We start from the raw sequence: 22,699 nt of genomic DNA, 5'->3' as shown, positions 1-22,699 counted from the left end.
GTTGTCTGACATCGTGTCCTGGATAAGACTTGCATTTATATAGCGCCTTTCACAAACACCAGACCTCTCAAAGTGCTTCACAGCTAATGAAGTACTTTTGGAGTGCAGTCACTGTTGTAAGGTAGGAAACGCGGCAGCAATGTGATAATGACTAGATATCATATGATGTTGATTGAGGGATAAATATTGGCCAGGACAGCGGCGATAACTCCCCTGCTCTTCTTCAAAATAGTGCCATGGGATCTTTTACGTCCACCTGAGACCAGACGGGGCTTCAGTTTAACGTCTCATTCGAAAGATGGCACCTCCGACAGTGCGGCACTCCCACAGCCACAGCATCCTCCAGCTATACATTGGGAGGGCTAAAAGCATGGCCTTTGGCCCCCGCCGCAAACTCTGTACCCGTGCCGCTGATTCAATCTCCCTCCCTGGCCACTGTCTCAGGCTGAACTGGAGCGTCTATAACATCAGCATCTTATCAGATATGGAGCCGAGTTTCCAACTCCATATCCTTTCTGCCACAAAGACTGCATACTTCCACCTCTGTGCTGTCATGTGCCTCCACTCCAGCCTCAACCCATTTCCTGACTTGAGCCGTCATCTGTGATTTTATCGCCTGCAGTCTTGATTGTTCCAACGCTGTATTGGCCAGCCTCCCAGCCTTCACCCTCCATAAAGTGCAACTCCATGATTCTGCATCCATCACGCCTGTCCTTGTTGACCTACGCTGGCTCTCAGTCCAACACCTCAAGTTATTAATTCTCATCCTGGCATTTAAATCCTTCCATGGCCATGCCCCTCTCTATCTTTGTAACTTCCTCAGACACTACAATCGCCCCCCCCACACCCAGCCCGGAACTTGCCAATCCTCTGAATTTAACATCTTGTTCACCCGTTCCCCTCCCCGCCCCCTCCATTTATCTCACCATTGGCGGTTGTGCCTAAACCCTACCACCTGTCTGCTTCCTTCTCCTTTAAGAGCCTCCTTAAAACCCACTTCTTTGACCAAGCTTTCGGTCGCTTTCATACAAATTAGGAGCAGGAGGCCATTTGGCCCCTCGAGCCTGCTCCACCATTCAATAAGACCATGGCTGATCTATCTCAACTCTACGTTCCTGCACTGTCCCCATATCCCTCGAGTCCCTTAATATCCAAAAATCCCGATCTTAGCCTTGAATAAACTCAACGTATTTTTTTTTAATACTTTCCTAACATCATCATCTTTGGTTCAGTGTCCATGGTTTCTTTACACGGAACAGCAGGGCTTTTTTTCCCAACGTTAACAGTGCTAAATAAATACTTGTTGTTGATTGGTCTCAACACGCACTCCCAGGTCAGGTTACAGTGGGGGGGTGGGGGGTGGGGGTCCATGTTACATATGCATTATATTCCCAAGACTTTCTGCACTACATTACAACAGTGACCACACTTCAAAAGTACTTCGAAAGCTGTGAAGCGCTTTGGGACAGCCCGACGTTGCGAAATGCCCTACAGAAATGCAAGTCTGCCTTCCTTTCAGATTGATTCACTCGCAGATTGCTGCACCAATCCCCTCCCAACTCACACACCATCCTGAGCAAACATAGCCATTCTTTCATCGGCGCTGGATCAAATTCCTGGAACTCCCTCCCCAACAGCGCTGTAGGAGTACCTTCAGCACACGGGACTGCAGCGGTTTAAGGCGGCAGCTTACCACCAACTTCTCAAGCGTGATTATGGATGGGCAATAAATGCCGGCCTTGCCAGCGATATTACATTCCATGAACGAATAAAAAGTCTATTTCTTATCTTCAGGTAATTTCTCTTCCAATCGCCATCACACCCTTGTAAACCCATCCCTCCCACGATTCACTCAGCCCTCTGATGTAGGAGGAGCAGACACCGAGATGTACACACAAGTCAAACAGGACCGTCCGAGAGTGAATTGGACGCAGTACAAATCGCCACGGACCTGCAAGAAAATACTGACGCTCGTGTTTCTAGGGTTTGGTTTATTAGCTGGATAAAAAAAAACACAAGCCACTTTATAAACTGGTGCCCTGTCGTGCCGGGATCCCTGCTGTTCAACCAGACCAGAGACTGCAGTCCCATCAGCTCACTCGATTTAACAACTTTAAAAATGCAGCCGTTTCAAAATCATCCCGGTAACAACGCGTAAGTAGCCACGCGCGATCAGGCACCGAAACGCGCACAGTTAATCGGCATTGTGGTTAACAAGGTGCAATAGGCTGGGGCTGCGGCAAAGGTTTTGCCTCAACGGTCCCGGGCTAGAGGATGGAAGGGAAGAGGATGTTGAAGGACATCAACCAAGGCTCCAGCTCCTGATCGCAAACTCTTGCTCAGCGAGGCCAGGATCTGTGCGCCGATGGACGTGCTGTGCTGACAACCATAGCCAAATAGCCTGCCAACGCTCGCAGGTGAAGAATGGCCGCTTCAGCAAGGCGGCTTGGCGTGTATTCCCTCGAGGTTAAGGGGGTGATCGAATCGAGGTCTTTAAAATAAGAAAAGGGATTCGATAGTGTAGATACGGAGAAGCGGTTTCCTCTGGTGTGGAGGGGAATCCAGAACAAGTGTGGCACAAATTTCAAATCCGAGCTAGGCCGTGTTGGCATGAAATTGGGAAGCTTTTTTTCCCCCATACGAAATGGGTGACGGAAATCTGGAAAAAGGCTGTGGTTACAGGGGGTCGGGGGGAGTCAACTGAAGTTTGTCAGGACCAAGATCGACATTTCTGTGAGGTAAGGGTATCGAGGGATATGGAGCTAAGGCGGGTAAACAGAGTTGAGGTACAGGTCAGCCGCGATTGGACAGAGTGGCGGTGCAGGCTCGAGGGGCTGAATGGCCTCCTCCTCCTCCTGGGGGCCGGCTTTGGCCTGTTGAACAGCAACACTGTACCTGCAGGTGAGCGAAGGATAAACATTTTGTTTTTTAAGCTACCGCTGTGCTTTTGGCTTCAGTCTGAGCCACGCAGGGGACTACGATCACACTGGCTTAATCCAACAGGAGACGAGCCCAGGCACGATGGGCCGAATGGCCTCCTTCAGTGCTGCATCACTCTTAAGAGTTTGAACGATAAGGCAGTCGAGGGTTACGGGGAGCGGGCAGGGAAAGTGGAGTTGAGGCCAAGATCAGATCATGAATGGCAGGGCATGCTCAAGGTGCCAAATGGCAGACTCCTGCTCCTATTTCTTATGAAGCGATGTCAATGTAGAACCCCACCCCTCCACAGAGAATGCAAGTTACCCACAAAGTCCCTGCTGTGAATGTGGACTCTCCCAACATCTCCCCGTCTTCCCGCGGTCTGTATCCAACCTTAAAGGGACAGGCACAGCGCAACGCCAACAACCACTCAAGTCCTAAAAGCTGGGCTCGCTTATTAGGATCAGTTCAGACTCGAAACGCAAACGCTCTCCCTCTACCCCAGCCGCTGACCATAGGAGCATGGGAACAGGAGGAGGCCACTCAACTCCTCAAGCCCGTTGCGCCATTCAATGAGATCACGGCCGCTCTGTGTATTAAACTCCATCCACCGGACTTGGCTCCCTGTCCTTCTGTACCCTTGGCTAGCAAAAAAGACCGTCTATCTCCGATTTAAAATGTAACTGAGTTAGCTACTGTCTTTTGTGGGAGAGAGCTGCACACTTCTGCCACCCTTTGCATGAAGAAGTGTTTCATCATGTCTCTCCTGAATGGCCTGGCTCCAATTTTAAGGTCACGTCCCCTTGCCCTCGACCCACCTACCAGCGGACAAATTCTCTCACTAACTATCCCATCAATTCCTTTCAAAATCCTTAAAAAAACATAATCAAATCACCCCTTAACCATCTCTATTCCAGGGAATACAAGGTCTACTTTATGTAATCTCCCTCATAATATTAATGCTTGGAGCCCTGGCAACATTCTGGTGAACCTGCACGGCCAATATATCCTAAGGTGTGGTGCCCAGAACTGCTCCCAGTATTCCCGATGTGGTCTAACCGGTGCTATGTACAGCTGCAGCAAAACTCCATCCCCTTTATACTCCAGCCCTCGAGTTTTAACGGCGAACATTCCATTGGCCGTTTGAATTATTGCTCCGAATTCCGCTAAGTTTTCATTCTTGTATATCTCAAATTGTTAAAACGCTGTGTGTTGCTCTTAGACTGGCCTCCCTTTGCTGGGTCCTCTTATCAACATGGTTCCGAGCTCAATCTCCTGTCCATAAATAGGCGTAATAAATATTATAAATAAATAAATTAGAATAAATTAATTGCTAATGTTCAGTCGATGAGCCGAGTGGCGGACGTTCTGATTGGCGGCCCCAGGTCGCGACTTTCGGAGGCAGGCAGACCGTAACTTGCACTGCACACTGGCCCGCTGTTATATCGTTTCATTCCAAATTAAATCCGATTCGTCTTAAAATCTGCACGCTCGGGGGGGGGGGGGGTGGTGGGAGATGGTAGCAAGGGTAGATCAGGAAACGCAAGATGTCCTGCATTATCGGGGCAAATTAATGAAAAGCAGGCAGACTCACGGCAGCTGGAAGGGACCAGGCACTGTAAGCGGACGCGCCCTGGTTGAACGGAATTGTGGACACAGTCAGACCCGCCACAGAAACAGATCGAGGACCACAATAGATACGGAGCTCCCTCCCTCGCCCCAACAGTTGGAACTGCCCAGCTTGGGGAGAGTGGGGAGGGGGTCACAATCAACCGCTGTGGCTGGCGAGTATGGGTGGATGCCCCTTTTCCCAAATCACCCGGATTGGGGCCCAGACCAGCGACCACCGGCCGGTTTTCTCCTCCCCGCCCATCGCAGCCAGAATGGGGGAGGGAAGGCAGGGTCGCCGATATACTTCTCTCGCGTGCAGGGATTACGGGTCACACGGTCTTGTGGTTTCCGTGCATGAACACCAGCATGTCCACGTGTTCGGGCGCAAGGGCGGCACGCTTGCTGTAGACGGCGTGCCCGGCCTCCGTGAATATCCAGCTGGCCGGCACCACGGTGGCCGGCACCGCCAGCAGCTTGCGGGCGGCGTGGGCGAGCAGCGGGTACTGGGTGTGGTGGGCCTTCCACCACTGCAGCGGGTCCTGGCACAGGGCGGAGGCCTCGCTGGTCTGGAAGCTGCTGATCTCCTGCTCGGCCTGCTGGCTCACCGAGTTGGCCGAGGCGCTGCGCACGTTGCACAGGTCGCCCAGGAGGAACTCGATGCCAGAGTCGTGCCGGGGCCGCTTGGCCGCCTCGGGGAGGGCGCCGGGCTGAGGGGGGGGCGGCGGCGGCGGCGGGGGGAGGAGGAGGAGGGGGGGGGGCGGCAACGGCGGCGGCTCCGGGCCGAAGCGGGCGCCGGGCGTCGGCTGCAGCCGGGCCAGCTCGGCCGCCTGGCGTTTGAGGGCGTGGAGCGTCTCCACCCGCTCGGCCTGGCTGAGGAAGTCCAGGCCGCGGAAGCGCGGGTCCAGGGCGCAGGCCAGGTTGAGGATCTGGTTGACCTCCCGGTCGGCGTACCATTGGTTGAGGTCGGCGCAGATGGTGCGCTTCACGTCATGGGCCAGCTCCGAGTCGCTCTCACTGGCCGCCAAGTGCTTGTACACCAGGCTGGTGACCACCGGCTTGACCAGTGACAGGCTGGAGAAGCGCTCCTTGGTGAAGGTGGAGGTGGCGATGGCCAGGGGCTTGAGGATACCCACCACCTCGTGGACCACCTGCCAGTCGTCTGGCCGCAGGGCCAAGCCCTGCTCCTGCAGGCTCTCGCTCAGGCCCCCGATGAACTGCCGGTGCTCCTGCAGGCTCTGCAGGACGCTGTACGTGCTGTACCAGCGCAGGCTGCCGCCGAGGAACAGCTTGGACTGCGCCTTGAGGAAGGGCTCGCTAGAGCCCAGCTTGTCGCTCAGCGACGGGGAGGAGAAGATGCACTCCATCAGCCGCTTGCAGCGGCTCAGCACCCGGAGGATCAGGGGCTGCTGCAGGGCCGAGTCCACGCAGTTTTGCAGCACGTGGCCAATGCACGGGAGGGCCTTCCAGCCCAGCTTGGAGGCGGCCACCTTGACGTCGACGTTGCTGACCATGACGGAGTACGAGGTCCGCTCCCGGATCCCCCACTCGTTGGCGGTCTCCAAGAGGGCGGCTTTGATGTTCTCCGCCGTGGTCTCCTCGGCGACGGGGCGGGTGGACAGCACCCGGTTCTTGAAGTCGAAGGCGGCGTCGATGTGGTGGACGATGACCGTGAGGTAGGAGCGCGCGCACTCGTGCTTCCAGAGGTCGATGCTGATCGCGCAGTGCTGCAGCGACTTCAGGGACTCCAGCACCCGCAGCTTCGCCTGGGCGTGCTTGTCCTGCAGGACGGCCTGGGCAAAGAAGGCCACGGTGGGGATCTTGTAGGTGGGCTCCAGCACGCTCATCATCTGGACAAAGCCCTCCCCCTCGACGGTCTTCAGGGGCAGGAGGTCGGCCACGATGAACTCGGAGATGGCCCGGGTCGTCCTCCCGACGGGGGGGGTCGCCCCCTTGGCGGTCCGGGACGGAAAGTCCTGCGGGTAGGGCTCGCCCCCCTTCTGCGGGGCAGAGGTGGCGCCCACCAGCTCGTTGTACTCGTGCCGGTGCTTGTAGATGAGGTGCTGCCTCAGGTTGGTGGTGTTGCCGCTGTAGGACAGCCGCACCCCGCACAACTTGCAAATGATCTTGGTCTTGTCCAGGATGCGGCCCAGGGCGTCCCCCTGGAAGCCGAAGAAGGTCCAGTAGCGGCTCTGCGCCCGCCCCAGGCTCACCAGGTTCTGGGTGCCCTCCAGCATGGCACCGGGGCCCTCCCGGCTCACGTGGCACAGGCTGCCGCCCTGCAGGTTGGCCTTGTGGGCGTGGATGATGGAGGCCACCAGGTCGCTGCAGTTGTACTGGTCCTGGGGGTTCAGGTGGCTCGCCATCCCTTCGGGAACCTTGCTTTGGAGGTCCTGGAACAACTTCATCAGCAGCTCTTTCTCGCCAAACTCGTACTTGAAATGCTCACCTGATGGAACAAAAGCTGCATCAATCAGCGCCTGCTCAACGTCCCGTGGGGCTGGCTGCCCACTATAATTTAGAGACAGCGCTGTTACACATTTTTTTACTCGGCAAAGTGTGGGTGTGTGTGGTTCAGGCGACAAAAGTCTAAATGATGTTGTGCAAGCACTCGATGAGTTCAAACGGAGGTCAGTGATGAGACTGCAGATATTCTGGCTCCTGTGGCTCGCCTTCACACTTTCCTTTGTTCTACAACACTAAGTTAAGTGCAACTATGAAAGGCAGGGAATGTGTGCTAGACATATCTTCAGACATATGATTGCCTAAATTCTGACGGGATTGGACAGGTTGGATGCAGGAAGAATGTTCCCGACGTTGGGGAAGTCCAGAACCAGGGGTCACCAGTCTAAGGATAAGGGGTAAGCCATATAGGACCGAGATGAGGAGAAACTTCTTCACTCAGAGAATTGTGAACCTGTGGAATTCTCTACCACAGAAAGTTGTTGAGGCCAGTTCGTTAGATATATTCAAGGCTAAGGGGATCAGGGGGTTATGGAGAGAAGGCGGGAGTGGGGTACTGAAGTTGCATGAACAGCCATGATTATATTGAATAGTGGTGCAGGCTTGAAAGGCTGAACGGCCTACTCCTGCATCGATTTTCTATGTTTCTATCCAATTTCCCCAACTCACACTCCTTTCCCTCCCAAGCCTAATGTTACCAACTATGTTGAAATCCACGTTCATTACACTGTCACTCACTCTATCCTTGGTTCTTGGGGTCATTGCCTCCTCTTTGTAAATCAACAGGGTTCTAAAATCCAACCCAAATCTAACTACTATTTCATCCCAATTGTATTCCACACTGTGAGCCTTGGCAACTCCACCTCGGTTTCTGCCCTACACTTAGGGTACCATTCCGCAGGGGATACAGGCCATGGGTACCTCACCCAAGTGACTATTCTTCATGTACAAACTTAGACCCTTTCTCACAATGTGCTCTTGGCACATGGGCAAAGCAGCTAAGGTTTCGTATTCGTTGGGAGAGAGGAAGGTTTGCAAAGTGGCAAGGTACGTAGTCCGGTATAAAATAAGGAATTCAGGAGAAACTTCTGCACCCAGTGAGTGGTTAGAATGTGGGAGCCACTAACACAAGGGGTAGTTGAGGCGAATAGAGTAGATGCATTTAAGAAGGAGCGAGATGAACACGAGGGAGAATCCAAGCGTCTGTTGTTGGGGTTAGATGAGGAGGGTGGGAGGAGGCTTGTGTGGAGCATAAACACTGGTATTGACCTGGAGAGTCAAACGGTCTGTTTCTGTGCTGTAAATACTATGTAACTAGACAGGGACTGCAGTGTGGCTATTTTACCGTGGGAGGAAGCACATCCAAATCTGCCCCTTTTCCCATCCTATGTCCACACTGGATGGTCATTACATGCATCAATCTGGTTTGTTTTTTTGTCCTTCTTAAGTCAGGAGGTAATGAGGCAATTTGTTGACACTCCAATGCTACTCTGGCTGAGATCACCCAAATAAACAAAAACTAGAAATTGAGCATAACATAGGAAATAGGAGCAGGGAAATAGGAGCAGGAGTAGGCCATGTGGCCTCTCGAGCCTGCTCCGCCATTCAATGAGATCATGGCTGATCTTCGACCTCGTCTCTACTTTCCTGCACTGTCCCCATAACTCTTAATGCCCAAAACTCTACGATCTCAACCTTGAATATACTCAACAGCTGATCATCTACAGCCCTCTGGGGCAGAAAATGCCGAGGATTCACAACACTCTGAGTGAAGAAATGTCAACTCATCTCAGTCCTAAATGGCCGGACCCCTTATACTGATACTGTGACCACTGGTTCTAAACTCAGCCTGAAGGCGGGATCTTCTTGATACCTATGGCTTGGTACCAGGCCAGACAGTATAACAGAACGTGATGGGTCTTTGTCATCGTGCACACACAGGCTCCTACAATCAATGAGCCTCTGTCTGCACACAAAAGGCTGTAGGCACAGGGAACTGTTATGAAGACAGATGTCCTACCAACCTAGTTATTCCCAAATTACAGGAAAACCTGGAGGAATTTGACTTGGCAAATCAAGAGGCCAATCACAGCCTCCCAACCATGCAGCAATCAGTCAGCCTCACCTACAGGTTAAGAAGTTCCCATTTGTAATATCGCCAGCTAGTCAAGGACTCAGGAGGCTCCTGTCTGAAGCAACCCCTACTGTCGTGTGGTCAGTACCCCTTATCTAGGGCCAAGAGACTCCCGTCTCCAGAAACCTTACCAGCTTGTAATGATTACCCCTCAAAGCCTCCCTGAAAAAAAACGTAACACCTCCACCGACTCTTGGGAACCTCTGGCCCATAACCGCTCAAAGTGATGGCGAAGCATTCGGCAAGGTGCCGAACACTTTGAGTCTCTTTGCCGGGAGTACATGGTAGTCAAGTACAAACAATGCACCCCGACCTACCCGTCCCCTCCAACCTCCCGTCTGCCCCACCTGTGACAGAATCTGTAGATCCCGCTTTGGACTCATCAGCCACCTTAGCACTCATGTTACTGTGGAAGCAAGTCATCCTCGACTCCGAGGGACTGCCCAAGAGGAGTACCCCTTATCAAAGACCAAGAGGCTCTGTCTTGTGCTTAGCTAGGCTCGTGGCACGTTCTGTCATTTCATCGTTAACACCAACAGCAACGACGCACAGTCACCCTAACACTTCCTATCTCGGATGTCTCACCGCCACAGATATTCCTTTCAGTCCCTACCCAGTTTCAGCCCAAGAGTCCTGGCGTATTCTTCCCCGATCCACACCAGCAGCTCTGCTGCGGCGGCAATGGTCTGGCACGCCCGGTAGTAGATTTTGCTGCGGTACTGAAAGACAGTCAGATTATGTTCCTCTTCGCTTGAAGCACATGCCACGTACCTGGAGGGAAAAGGCAGAGTGTTAATGGAGAGCCAGGTCATGAAGCATGGAGTTCTTCAGCCAGTTCAAACTTCAACTAAGAGTTGAAGATACACACACGGGCCGAAATGGGCGATATCGAATTGGCTTCCCATTATACATCTGCTCCGATTGTCTCTTCCATTAACCTCAGGTGGCCATTTCGTTTTGGCCCATTTTACGCCATCATCCAAAGTAACAACGACCCTCGAGGAGTCAAGAGCAATCAGGAGGACAAAAACAAACTGGATCGGGGCATGCAGACAGGCTCAGTCCCCATTTTAAAATCATAAAGAAAAAGACTTGCATTTATATAGCGCCTTTCACGACCTCCGGACATCTCAAAGTGCTTTAAAGCCAATGAAGGACTTTTGGAGTGTAGTCACTGTTGTAATGTGTGAAACACAGCAGCCAACTTGGGCACAGCAAGCTCCCACACACAGCAATGTGATAATGACCAGATCATCTTTTGTTGATTGAGGGATAAATATTGTCGCCAGGACACCGGGGATAACTCCCCTGCCCTTCTTCAAAATAGTGCCATGGGATCTTTTACGTCCACTTGAGAGAGCAGACAGGGCCTCAGTTTAACGTCTCATCCAAAAGATGGCACCTCCGACAGTGCAGCGCTCCCTCAGCACTGCACTGGGAGTCAACCTAGATTTTGTTTTTTGGAGATCAAGTCCCTGGAGTGGGACTTGAACCCACAACCTTCTGACTCAGAGGCAAGTGTGCTGCCCACTGAGTCACAGCTGACACGGACACATACACTTAGATTCAGTACTGCGCTTTGGTATTATATATAGTTAATTAGCAAAATGTCCGGGAAGTCAAGACATAAGAGTTGTTTGGAGCACCGGAGTTTCTCTGCAGTACAGGCTGAGGAGCTGCAAAAATGCAGCGCCACCACTGGTGGGAATGTGTTACTACAGCGTGATATGTTTACATAGCCATTTACTGTTAGTAATGCGGAGATAGGAATTGGCAGTGGAAAAGTTGACACGAAGGTGTGACAAATAAAAGTGCTAAGAGGGAGTAAGGAGTTACAGACGGGGAATGTAAATTCTACACCTCTGCAAAGCCATGGGACATTTTTCTATGCTTAAGGCTCTGTATAAATGCGAGTCGACCCTACAAACCCAAATGCTGCACTAACTCTACGGCAGAAGCAAATCAGTCTGCGACACTGAAATATCAGGTCAGTCATCTTTCACTCCAGAATAATCTGCTTGTCAAAAAATATTACCGGATTAAATTATTGGGAATATAGCTCAGTGAACCAGAACGCAGAGTGACATATCACTGCAGTCAGGCTCCGTCTATGAATAAATCGATTTGTCACATATCGTGAGCGTTCACTGAACAATTCTTGACAACAGCTAGCAGATTCCCCTGGATCTCCAGCAGGGCCAGTGCCCTCTCCAGGTGTATCAGTGCCCTGGAATGGTTGGCAAGTCACATTTTGACTCTCTTCCCTGTGCCGCCAATCTACTGCTCTTTCTCATTCTTGTCTTCGGCCCTTCCTTTCTTCCACCCTCCTGCTTCTCCCTGGCCGGAGAGTCTAGAACCGGGACTCTCAGTCTCAGAATAAGTGGTCAGCCATTTAGGTCTGAGAGGATGAGAAATTTCTTCACTCAGGGGGTGGTGAATCTTCTGGAATTCTCTACCCCAGAGGGCCGTAGAGGCTCAGCCGTTGAGTATATTCAAGACAGAGGTCGATAGATTTTTGAACACTACAAGGAATACACTAAATTGAATATCGATGGCTATATTTAAACCGTGAACTGATCAAGTGTCGTTCATAACGTCTCCCCCAATGTGGTGTATGTAGTACACAAATCACTGACTCCACACGGTCTGGTGTAAATCTAACTGCTGTGACCTTCGCCCTTTATTGTTCCGCTCCAGAGTGCCTCTCAGGTGTGGTGGTCAGCCTTTTATAGTGCCTGTTGCAGGTACTTCCAGGTTTCCCACCACAGCGCCCTCTGTGGTGTAGCATTGTGCTTACATTACATTTAAGGTACCAGGACGATACACACATCAATTCATAACATCACACTTGTCCAACAGAAGGCAGGTAGGCATAGACAGTGCGTTAGTATGGTACATGTTATCTGGTACATTAACTAGTTATTGACTGGTATTTTCTTGTTAGCCCTCATCATTAATTGTACTTCATATCCATTATTTTACACAAATACAGTGGCCATTCAGCATTAAAAAATTAATTCTTATTATAAATTCGCCATCTCACATGAACATAGCTCATTTTAGACTCACTCTGCCTTACAGAAGTCCTCTGTGGGGACCACCACATGGTAAGGCCCTTTTAAGACTCCCGGGTGCATTTCCTTTTTAAGGCGCCATCTTTGATGCAGGAGGATTCCACGAGGCTTCTCCTTGGGCGCCGCCATCTCTGATGCACTGGACTGAGGACACCGACATCTTGCCCTCCGCCGCCACCTGACTTGCTGCCTCTCCCGCGGCCGTCATCGTCGCTTCTCCGGCGGCCACCGTAGCCACCTCCCCTGTGGCCGTCGTGGCCTCTCCAGCGGCCGCACTTGCCGCCTCCCCCGCGGCCTCCGACCTCCAGCTGCTGCCGCCGCCCGACTCTCCCTCTGCGTGGGCCCTTCCGATCCGCCGGCCATCCTGGATCCCTCGCACCCCGCCGGCTCACCTCCTCCCCACTAGGCCCCTCTCTGCAGGGCTGCTTGCCTGTGGGGGCTGAGGCTGCAGGATCTCTGTGTGAGGTCTGGGCCTGGGGCTTGCCTGTGGGTGGATTGAGGCTGCAGGGTCTCTGTGTGAGGTCCGAGGCTGGGACTTGCCTGTGGGTGGATTGAGGCTGCAGCTCCAGCTCGGTCGGCGCTGCTCTCTGGGGACCCGGGGCACGGCAGCACCCCGGGGAGCAGCAGCCTGTGGAGTGATGAAGTCTTCCCAGCTCCCACGGACCGTCCCCATCCACCTCCGGCCGAGGAGTGTCGGCCCATCGCCTGCAACGACCCACAAAGGTAAACCGTGCGTCTCGTCCCCGTGGGATACCTGCACCATCGCTCTGCCAAGAACAGGTATCAGTTCCCTGGTGTAGGTACGCAGCTTCGCCGTGACCGGGACCAGCTTGGGTCGTGCAGCTGGGTTCATCCACAGTTTATCAAAAGTTCTCCGACTCATCAACGACGGACCCGAGCCCGTGTCCACTTCCATACTCACAGGGACTCCGTTGATTTTTACTTCCCTTATCACTGGGGGCGAATCGTCGGTACACGTGTACAGTCCCAACACCTCATCATCTTCTGCCTGCTCCTCGCTGAATGGTGGATCATCCCCCATCTCCCCAGCTACATGGTGAGTCCGATTTCTTTTACACACACGCTGAAGGTGGCCTTTCGTGTGGCAGGTATTGCACGTGTACTCCGCAAACCTGCACCGGTGAGCCCCATGGCTTCCTCCACAATGCCAGCATGGTGCTGCTTGATTGGCCCCCCTCAGCGGACTCTGAGTTCCAGGACCCCGAGGTCCGTGCTCTCTGCCCCGGGCAGAGCCACGTTCTGCAGTTTTGTCCGTGGTGGGCGCTACCCTGTGGACAGTGCCTGCCGGGTTCGAGACTGTGTGGATCATCTGCCTGGTGCTGCAAGTCGAGGTCATATATGCCCGGCTGATGGTGATGGCCTTTGTCAGAGTGACTGTGGGTTCCGTGGCTAACAGCTTGTGAAGGAGGCACTCGTGGCCAATCCCCATAACAGAAACGTCCCGTAACACCTCGTCAAGGTGTACGCCAAAATCACACGGCGCCGCGAGTCTCCTGAGGTCCGCAGCATATTTGGTGACATCCTGGCCCTCAGGTCTGCAGTGATGGTAAAATTTGTATCTGGCCGTGAGGATGCTCTCCTTCGGTTTCAACTGGTCACGAATGAGTTCAGTCAGCGCCTCGTACGACTTGTCCCTGGCGCTCCCGGGTGCCAGCAAATCCCCGACGAGACAGTAAACCTCATCACCACAACTGGAGAGCAATATCGCCTTACACTTATCTCTCATTGCATCCGTGTCCTCCGTCAGGTCGTTTGCTGTGAAGTAGTACTTGAGCCTTTCCGTGAAGGCCTCCCAATCACTGCCCACGGTAAAATCCTTTAGCGAGCCCAGAGTAGCCATGGTTGCGTGGAGTTCGTCCGCTTCCTTGTCGCCAATGTGGTGTATGTAGCACACAAATCACTGACTCCACGCGGTCTGGTGTAAATCTAACTGCTGTGACCTTTGTCCTTTATTGTTCAGCTCCAGAGTGCCTCTCAGGTGTGGTGGTCAGCCTTTTATACTGCCTGTTGCAGGCACTTCCAGGTTTCCCGCCACAGCGCCATTGTGCTTACATTACATTTAAGGGACCAGGACGATACACACATCAATACATAACACCCAAGATACCTCATCCAGTTGGCCTTCGACTCATCTGAAGCATCGACGTAATAATAAGATCCATTTTCTCGTAGCTGCAACAGAAGGATTACATAGGATTACATGGGATTTACGACACAGGAACAGGCCATTCAGCCCAACCAGTCCATGCCGGCATTTATGCCCCACTCGAGCCTCCTCCCGTCTTTCCTCATCTATCAGCATAACCCTCTATTCTCTTCTCCCTCATATGCTTGTCTAGCCTCGTGTTAAATGATCAGATCAGCCATGATCGTATTAAATGTCGGTGCAGGCTCGAAGGGCCGTATGGCCTACTCCTGTTCCTATTTATTCTGTTCTTATGTAGGAAAGGATGATACTATTCGCCTCAACCCCTCCCTGTGGCAGCGAGTTCCACATTCTCACCACCCTTTGGGTAAAGAAGTTTCTTTTGAATTCCCTATTGGATTTCTTGGTGACTATCTTATATTGGTGGCCTTCCCCAGAAGTGAAAACATTCTCTCTGTATCCATTCTATATCAAAACTTTTCATAATTTTAAAGATTAAGTCACCACTCAGACTTCTTTTTGCAAGAGAAAAGAGACCCAGCCTGTTCATCCTTTCCTACATAACAGAAGAAATAAGAGCAGGAGTAGGCCATACGGCCCTTCGAGCCTGCTCCGCCATTTAATAAGATTATGGCTGATCTGATCATGGACTCAGGTCCACTTCCCCGCCCGCTCCCCATAACCCCTTATCCCCTTATCGTTTAAGAAACTGACTATTTCTGTCTTAAATTTATTCAATGTCCCAGCTTCCACAGCTCTCTGAGGCAGCGAATTCCACAGATCCACAACCCTGAGAGAAGAAATTTCCTCCTCATCTCACAGTTTTAAATGGGCGGTCCCTTATTCTAAGATCATGCCCTCTAGTTCTAGTCTTCCCCATCAGTGGAAACATCCTCTCTGCATCCACCTTGTCAAGCCCCCTCATAATCTTATACGTTTCGATAAGATCATCTCTCATTCTTCTGAATTCCAATGAGTAGAGGCCCAACCTTTCCTCATAAGTCAACCCCCTCAACTCCGGAATCAACCGAGTGAACCTTCTCTGAATTGCCTCCACAGCAAGTATATCCTTTCGTAAATATGGAAACCAAAACGGCACGCAGTATTCGAGGTGTGGCCTCACCAATACCCTGTACAACTGTAGCAAGACTTCCCTGCTTTTATACTCCATCCCCTTTGCAATCAAGGCCAAGATCCCATTGGCCTTCCTGATCACTTGCTGTACCTGCATACTAACCTTTTGTGTTCCATGCACAAGTACCCCCAGGTCCCGCTGTACTGCAGCACTTTGCAATCTTTCTCCATTTAAATAATAACCTTTTCTGCTCTAAGGAGAACGATGTCAGCTTCTCTAGTCCTCTCCACCTAACTGAAGTCCCTCATCCCTGGTATCGTTCTGGTAAATCTTTTCTGCACCCTCGCCAAGGCCTTGACCTCAACGCTCCCTCTAGCTGTGTGGCCGCTAGGCTCTCAGCCGGTCCTGATTAGATATAACCTGACGTTTCTGGTATCATGCTTGTAAATCTTCTCTGCACCCTCTCCAGTGCCTCTATATCCTTTTTATAATATGGCGACCAGAACTGTACGCAGTGCTCTTAACTATGGTCTGACCAAGGTTCGATACAGGTTTCGCATAACTTCCCTACTTTTCAATTCCATACCTCTACAAATAAACCCTAGAGCTTGGTTTGCTTTTTTTGTGGCCTTGCTAACCTGCGTCCCAAATTTAGTGATTTGCGTATTTGTACCCCAAGGTCCCTTAGTTACTCTACCCCACCTAGACTTGCACCCTCCAAGTAATAAGTGACTTCCCTATTCTTCCATTTACCTGTGTTGAACTTCATTTGCCAATTATATGCCCATTCTATTTATTAATGCCCCCCTGTTAGTTGTTGCAATCCTCCTCAGTATTGACTATCGCCCCCACAATTTGGTGTCATCCGTTTTTTTTGGGGGTGGCGGTTTTTGATGAATTTCCAGCCCTAAATGTTCTTCGACTTTCTCCTTTACTAGGGATTCCATTATTTTTCCGACCGCTGACGTTAAGCTGACTGGTCTATAATTCCCTGGATATGTTCTAGCTGCCTCCTTAAGTATAAAAGGAAATGTCAACTGAAAATATTTCTGCTTGGCTTCTTGATAGGAAGGAATCAGGATACGGAATGATGTCAAGCTATGTACACCCCGTAAGTTATTTTTTGGGTGCATGGCCCCTTTAAGGGGCTGCGTGAGACCGGCTGAGAGCTGTGCAGTCACATAGCTCCGAGGGAGCGTTGAGGTCAAGGCCTTGGCGAGGGCGCAGGAGAGATTTACCAGAACGATGCCGGGGATGAGGCACTTCAGTTTTGTGGAGATGACTAGATTGTTCTCCTTAGAGCAGAAAAGGTTAACGGAAGGTTTAATAGGAGTGTTCAAACTTATGACGGGTTTTTGAGAGAATAAACAAGAAACTGGTTCCACTGGCAAGAGGGTCGGTAACCAAAGGACACACAGGTTGGAGATAATTGGCAAAGGAACCAGGAGGGAGATGCGGGGATTTTTGTCCCGCTACACAGCGAGATTTGATGATCTGGAACGTGCTGCCTGAAAGTGCAGTGCAAGCAGATTAAATGGTAATTTTCAAAAGGGAACTGAATACTTGAAAAGGAAAAATTTGCACGGTTATGAAAAAAAACTTGCATTTATATAGCGCCTTTCACGACCACCAGACATCTCAAAGTGTTTTACAGCCAATGAAGTACTTTTGGAGAGCAGTCACTGTTGTAATGTGGGAAACGCAGCAGCCAATTTGCGCACAGCAAGCTCCCACAAACAGCAATGTGATAATGCCCCAGATAATCTGTTTTTTTTGTTGATAGGAATAAATATTGGCCCCAGGATACCGGGGTAACTTCCCTGCTCTTCTTCGAAATAGCGCAACGGGATCTTTTACATCCACCTGAGAGGGCAGCCAGGGCCTCGGTTTAACATCTCATCCAAAAGACGGCACCTCCAACAGTGCGGCACTCCCTCAGCACTGCACTGGAAGTGTCAGCCTAGATTTATGTGCTCGGGTCCCTGGAGTGGGACTTGAACCCACAACCTTCGGACTCACTGTGTTCCCCACTGAGCCATGGACGACACTATGGGGAAAGAGCAGGGGGAGTGGGACTAATTGGTCGGTGTTGGGGTAAAAAGACTTCTCTTCCTCTAGGTAGGCTCACTGATATAAGGAATCGACACCCGCCCGTATAGCGACCACGGGAATCACTCAGACGAAACCTCGGTTTAACGGGTTTTTATTCAAGCATGCTCGGGAAGTGTTCACGGATGAACCTCCTCAGAACAAAGGTTTTACAATTACAATTTGCGAGGTGTGCAACCCTCCTACAAAACCATCGATTAGCCGGCTGCTATCAGCAAAGTTACATTGATTTATTGACCCTGATCAGACTGGCTCTGGGTGGTTCTCCGCCACCTGTCCATCTCCCATCACCCTACCGGAATGTGTTATTCAGTGGTGTCAATTTTCAAAGAGCCGGGCATAGGTACAGTGGGCCAAATGGCCTCCTTCTGCCCAGTGTCAATCTATTCTATTCCCCAGCATTGGGTTAATGGTCAAGAATTCACGAAGGAAAGCTGAAGTGGGATGTTCTTACCGCCCAGGAGTACACGGTGCAATCATTCTTGTCCGTCAGGATGTCCCCGTCGAAGGGCCCGAAGATGCAGCCTCGCGGTATGGCAGGCAGCGTGCACCAGACTCCGAGCCCGCCCTGCGGCCGCTCTTTGATGGCCAGGCCCTCGGGGAGGGTCAGCAGGGCACGGGATGGCATGCGCTCGGGCACCAGCCGGTCCGACACGAATGTCGGAGCGCCGTGGTGCGGGCAGGAATCTCGGAAGTAGAGCCGGCAATCCTCGCAAACTGAAGGAGGAGCAAAGAGCACACGTTAGTGACGAAGCCCGGACTTTCAATTTAAAAAGATTTACATGTTCTGTGTCAGCCGTGGCTCAGTGGGCAGCACACTCGCCTCGGAGTCAGAAGTTTGTGGGTTCAAGTCCCACTCCAGGGACTCGAGCACAAACATCAAGGCTGACACTCCCAGTGCAGTGCCGAGGGCACACCCGCAGGTCGGGGACATCAAAGTGCATACCACTGCAGCTTCCAGCCGAGCTGTTACAAGTGTGCGACAGCGTCAAAGTGGGCGACTGGGTGACGTCATCAAAACCCAGGTCGCCATTTGGAGCACGGGCAGCGACATCGGCGGGGCCCTGAAGGAGCGGGAAGGTCGGGGCGGATGAGCAGTGAGAGATTGTGGCGGAGGAGCAGCGAGAGATCGTGGCGATGGAGCAGCGAGAGATCGTGGCGATGTGGCGGAGGAACGGCGAGAGATTGTGGCGGAGGTGAGGAGAGAGATTGTGGCGGAGGAGCGGCGAGAGATCGTGGCGATGTGGCGGAGGAACGGCGAGAGATTGTGGCGGAGGTGAGGAGAGAGATTGTGGCGGAGGAGCGGTGAGAGATTGTGGCGATGTGGCGGAGGAACGGCGAGAGATTGTGGCGGAGGTGAGGAGCGAGATTGTGGCGGAGGAGCGGTGAGAAATTGTGGCGGAGTTGCGACGAATGTTTATGGCGAAGGTGCGGCAAATGAGGGTACGGGGCCTAGAAGGGGCGAGGGCCCAGGGGCAGCACGGACCAGCCCACACTGCAATATGTGTGCGCACTAGGTCCGTGCAGCAGAGCTGGTCTCCAGTCGTCCTGGTTAATCCTTGCCACTGGATAAAGGCCGAGCTCTGTCAAGCCCGTGTGGTGGCTGATGTGCAACGGTCACCCCACGTTAAAAACATCCACGCACAGGCATCTTCCACCCCTCAACTGGAACTCAGGACTGGAACATCGGGTCCTTCATTGAAACATCTGTGAACGTAAGTCATCCTTGTTCGAGGGACCGCCTATGATGAGTACTGAGGGAGCGCTGCAATGTCGGAGGTGCCGTCTTTCGGATGAGACGTTAAACCGAGGCCCCATGTGCTCTCTCAGGTGGGTGCAAAAGATCCCACGGCCACTATTCCAAAGAAGAGCAGGGGATTTCAATAGCGCCTTTTCCTACCCTCAGAACGCCCCAAAGTGCTTTACAGCCAATGAAGTACTTTTGGAATGTAGTCACTGTTGTAATGTGGGAAACGCAGCAGCCAATTTGCGCACAGCAAGTTCCCACAAACAGCAATGTGATAATGACCCAGATAATCTGTTTTTGTTATGTTGATTGATTGGCCAGGACACTGGGGATAACCCCCCTGCTCTTCTTTGAAATAGCACCATGGGATCTTCTACATCCACCCGAGAGGGCAGACGAGGCCTCGGTTTAACGTCTCATCCGAAAGACAGCGCAGCACAGGAGTGTCACCAGATTTTGTGCTCAAGTCTCTGGAGTGGGACTTGAAACTACCAACCTACTGACTTCAAAGGCGTGAGTGCCACTGGGCCACACCCGATGCGGCTCGGCACTGGTACCGGGCTAGACCTCAAGGGTCTGAGAATGAGGGGGTCCATCTTGTGCAGAATTGGGGAATGCAAGGGTCAGAGGTCAGGGCTCAGAGAAACAACAACAACAACTTGTATTCATACAGTGTAGTAGTGAAACGTTCCAAGGTACTTCACAGGAGCGTTATCAGACAAAGACTGACAACAAGGCAAACAAGGAGGCATTAGGGCAGGTGACCAAATGCTTGGTCAAAGAGGTAGGTTTTAAGGAGTCAATGGCGAGGCGGAGAGGTTTAGGGAGGGAGTTTCAGTCTCGGGCTTGGACGGGTGAAGGCACGGCCGCCAATGGTGGGACGAAGGAAGTGGGGGATGGACAAGAGGCTAGAGAAATGCAGGGGCTAATGCAGCAGCTGAGATCAGCACAGGACATGAATTGAACCTTCCTGGTTTTGCTTTTATGAACAAAACTTTGAAAAAGTATTGGGTTGGGTTGCCCATTTGTTTTCTTAAAAAGTAACACGACTGACAACACCAGGCTGCATTCATTAATTATCTCCGCGTCTGCTCTTTGATGGTGTTTGTGGGACTTGACTGTTCGCTCAGTGCAGGTTCGACTAGTCTCTCCGTTATCATCAAGAAGAATTTTTGGAAATTAACGAGAACACAAAGGAAACCGACGCAAGAATGTGGCGAATTATTAGACGAAAGAAGGACCCAGGTCCATCTGCCATCCTGGATAGTCGCACGATACAACTAAACGACAGGTATCCCGATCTCGGCCTACACCCACTGTTCGCTCATAACCTCCGGCGCAGCACAAAAATAAGCGCAATGCAGGTTACCAGAAAGCAAAGGGAGGCAAGGGTTATGGGGAGCGGGCAGGAAAGTGGAGTTGAGGCCAAGATCAGATCAGCCACGATCTTATTAAATGGTGGAGCAGGCTCGAGGGGCCGTATGGCCTACTCCTGCTCCTATTTCTTATGTTAAGCTTAGTCCTTCTTTAGCTGTGAGGCTGAGTTCAACCAAACAGGAGGAGCTTGGTGTTAGCTAGCTCGGCGCTGGGAAAGTTCAGGTGGCAAACTGGGTGAGATAATAAAAACAGAGAATGCTGAAAATCTCAGCAGGTCAGGCAGCATCTGTGGAGAGGAAGCAGATTTAGCCTTTCAGGTTAATGACCCTTGGTCAGAACTGGAGAGGGTCATCGACCCAAAACGTTAACTCTGCTTCCTCTCCACAGTTGCTGCCTGACCCGCTGAGATTTCCAGCATTTTCTGTTATTATTCCAGATTCCAGCATCCGCAGTATTTTGCTTTTGTACTGGGTAAGATAATAGAGGCACCACTGTAATTAAAATGTATATTAATTGTCTTTAGTCCGCAGAATGAAGGAGCCGGGGTACTCGGTCAGTCTGTTCTGCTGACATCAAATTCTGACCAGGCTCATTCTGCGGGGGACAACTCTGCCGACACGTCAATGTCTCGCAGAATGAAACATGGTGTTGCACGGACTTACAGAGCAACTCATCCTCGAGCTGGGCGCACGCCTCCTCGGCAATTTGCATCTCCCTCCGCCTCTCGATCCGCCAGCTGAAACACATCGGGCCAAATGAACAAACAAGGTGAAAGGGTGCGTCGCGACCCCAGCAATGAACTCAAAGTCGCGCAGAGCAAGGACGGGAGCAGTGGGTTAATGGGAGCGTGCGAGGAGGAGCGGGTGGGTTGGTTAGGGTGCGAGTACAATGAGGGGGAGATTAACGGGACGGTACTAGGAGCGGGGTCCGTGCGAGTGCAGTGAGGGGTGGGGTTATTGTGAGAGCAGTCTCAGGATGAGTCGGCCATTTAGGACTGACATGAGGACATATTTCTTTAATCAGAGGGTGGTGAATCTTTGGAATTGTCTGCCCCAGAGGGCTGTGCATGCTGTGTCGTTGAGTATATTCAAGGCCGAGATCCGATAGATTTCTGGACTCTCAGGGAATCAAGGGATATGGGAATCGGGCGGGAAAGTGGAGTTGAGGTAGAAGATCAGCCATGATATTGAATGACGAGGCAGGCTCAAGGGGCTGTATGGCCAACTCCTGCTCATAATTCTTTATGTTTTTATGTTCGTACAGCGAGCAGCAGGGTCGTGTGACAGTGCAATGAGGAGTTGGGTAGTGAGAGCAGTGAGGGGTGGGGGTAGGGTTAGAGTACAGTGAGAGGTGGGTGGTACAGAGGGGTAGTGTGAGAGGGCAAGGAGGGGTGGGAGTAGGGTTAGAGGGCAGTGAGGGGTGGGCGATACAGCGGGATAGTGTGAGAGGGCAGTGGTTCTATATTAGCTCGGCTGTGAACTGAATTGGTGATTGGCCTCTCGGTGGTTTAAGCCGCAGGGTTTGCAGGTTATGGAAAGGCTGCTCGGTTTCATCATGAAGGTAATGTCCGGATTCCGGTAACTAACCATCCTATCTGATGCGTAGATTCCTCTCGTCTATCTGTAGTGAGCTGGTGTGATGTGCGAGACCTGCTTATTGACTGCTGGGGAATTATGCTACTTTGTCAGCCGTGGCTCAGTGGGTAGCACCCTCGCCTTGGAGTCAGAAGGTTGTGGGTTCAAGTCCCAGAGCACATAAATCGCGGCCGACACTCCCAGTGCAGTACTGAGAGAGTGCTGCACTGTCAGAAGTGCCATCTTTTGATTGAGCAGTTAAACCGAGGCCTCGTCTGCTCTCTCAGGTGGATGTAAAAGATCCCAAGGCACTATTTTGAAAAAGAGCAGGGGGAGTTATCCCTGGTGTCCTGGGCCAATATTCAACCCTCAACCATCAGAACAAAAACAGATTATCTGGGTCATTATCACATTGCTGTTTGTGGGAGCTTGCTGTGTGCAAATTGGCTGCT

General features: G+C 51.8%; 2 protein-coding genes across 4 annotated transcripts in view; one reads left to right on the top strand and one right to left on the bottom strand.

The window, feature by feature from the left end:
* Positions 1-4,859: 4,859 nt before the first annotated feature.
* Positions 4,860-21,420, bottom strand: zbed4l1 (zinc finger BED-type containing 4-like 1). The gene is made up of 5 exons (XM_070862116.1): positions 21,336-21,420; positions 18,004-18,266; positions 14,327-14,391; positions 9,738-9,895; positions 4,860-6,976 (listed from the first exon to the last, which is right to left on the bottom strand). The coding sequence occupies exons 1-5, from the start codon at positions 21,418-21,420 to the stop codon at positions 4,860-4,862; spliced, it is 2,688 nt and encodes an 895-aa protein (XP_070718217.1).
* The window catches only part of LOC139230525 (ETS-related transcription factor Elf-5-like), a 55,935-nt gene continuing 45,986 nt past the window's right edge, over positions 12,751-22,699 (top strand). For 2 of the 3 annotated variants that reach the window (XM_070862356.1, XM_070862354.1), the window contains exons 1-2: positions 12,751-13,255; positions 21,197-21,441. In XM_070862356.1, coding sequence (XP_070718457.1) covers positions 21,429-21,441 — 13 coding nt within the window. In that variant the 5' untranslated portion in view covers positions 12,751-13,255; positions 21,197-21,428. Of the gene's footprint in view, positions 13,256-20,501; positions 20,588-21,196; positions 21,442-22,699 lie in introns of those variants that run through there. The other variant, XM_070862355.1, reaches the window with a different exon arrangement.

Source organism: Pristiophorus japonicus, chromosome 19 (genome assembly GCF_044704955.1).
Source record: "Pristiophorus japonicus isolate sPriJap1 chromosome 19, sPriJap1.hap1, whole genome shotgun sequence".
NCBI classification, from domain to species: domain Eukaryota; kingdom Metazoa; phylum Chordata; class Chondrichthyes; family Pristiophoridae; genus Pristiophorus; species Pristiophorus japonicus.
The sequence above is the reverse complement of the archived record's forward strand: the minus strand, read 5'-3'. Positions and strand labels throughout refer to the sequence as shown.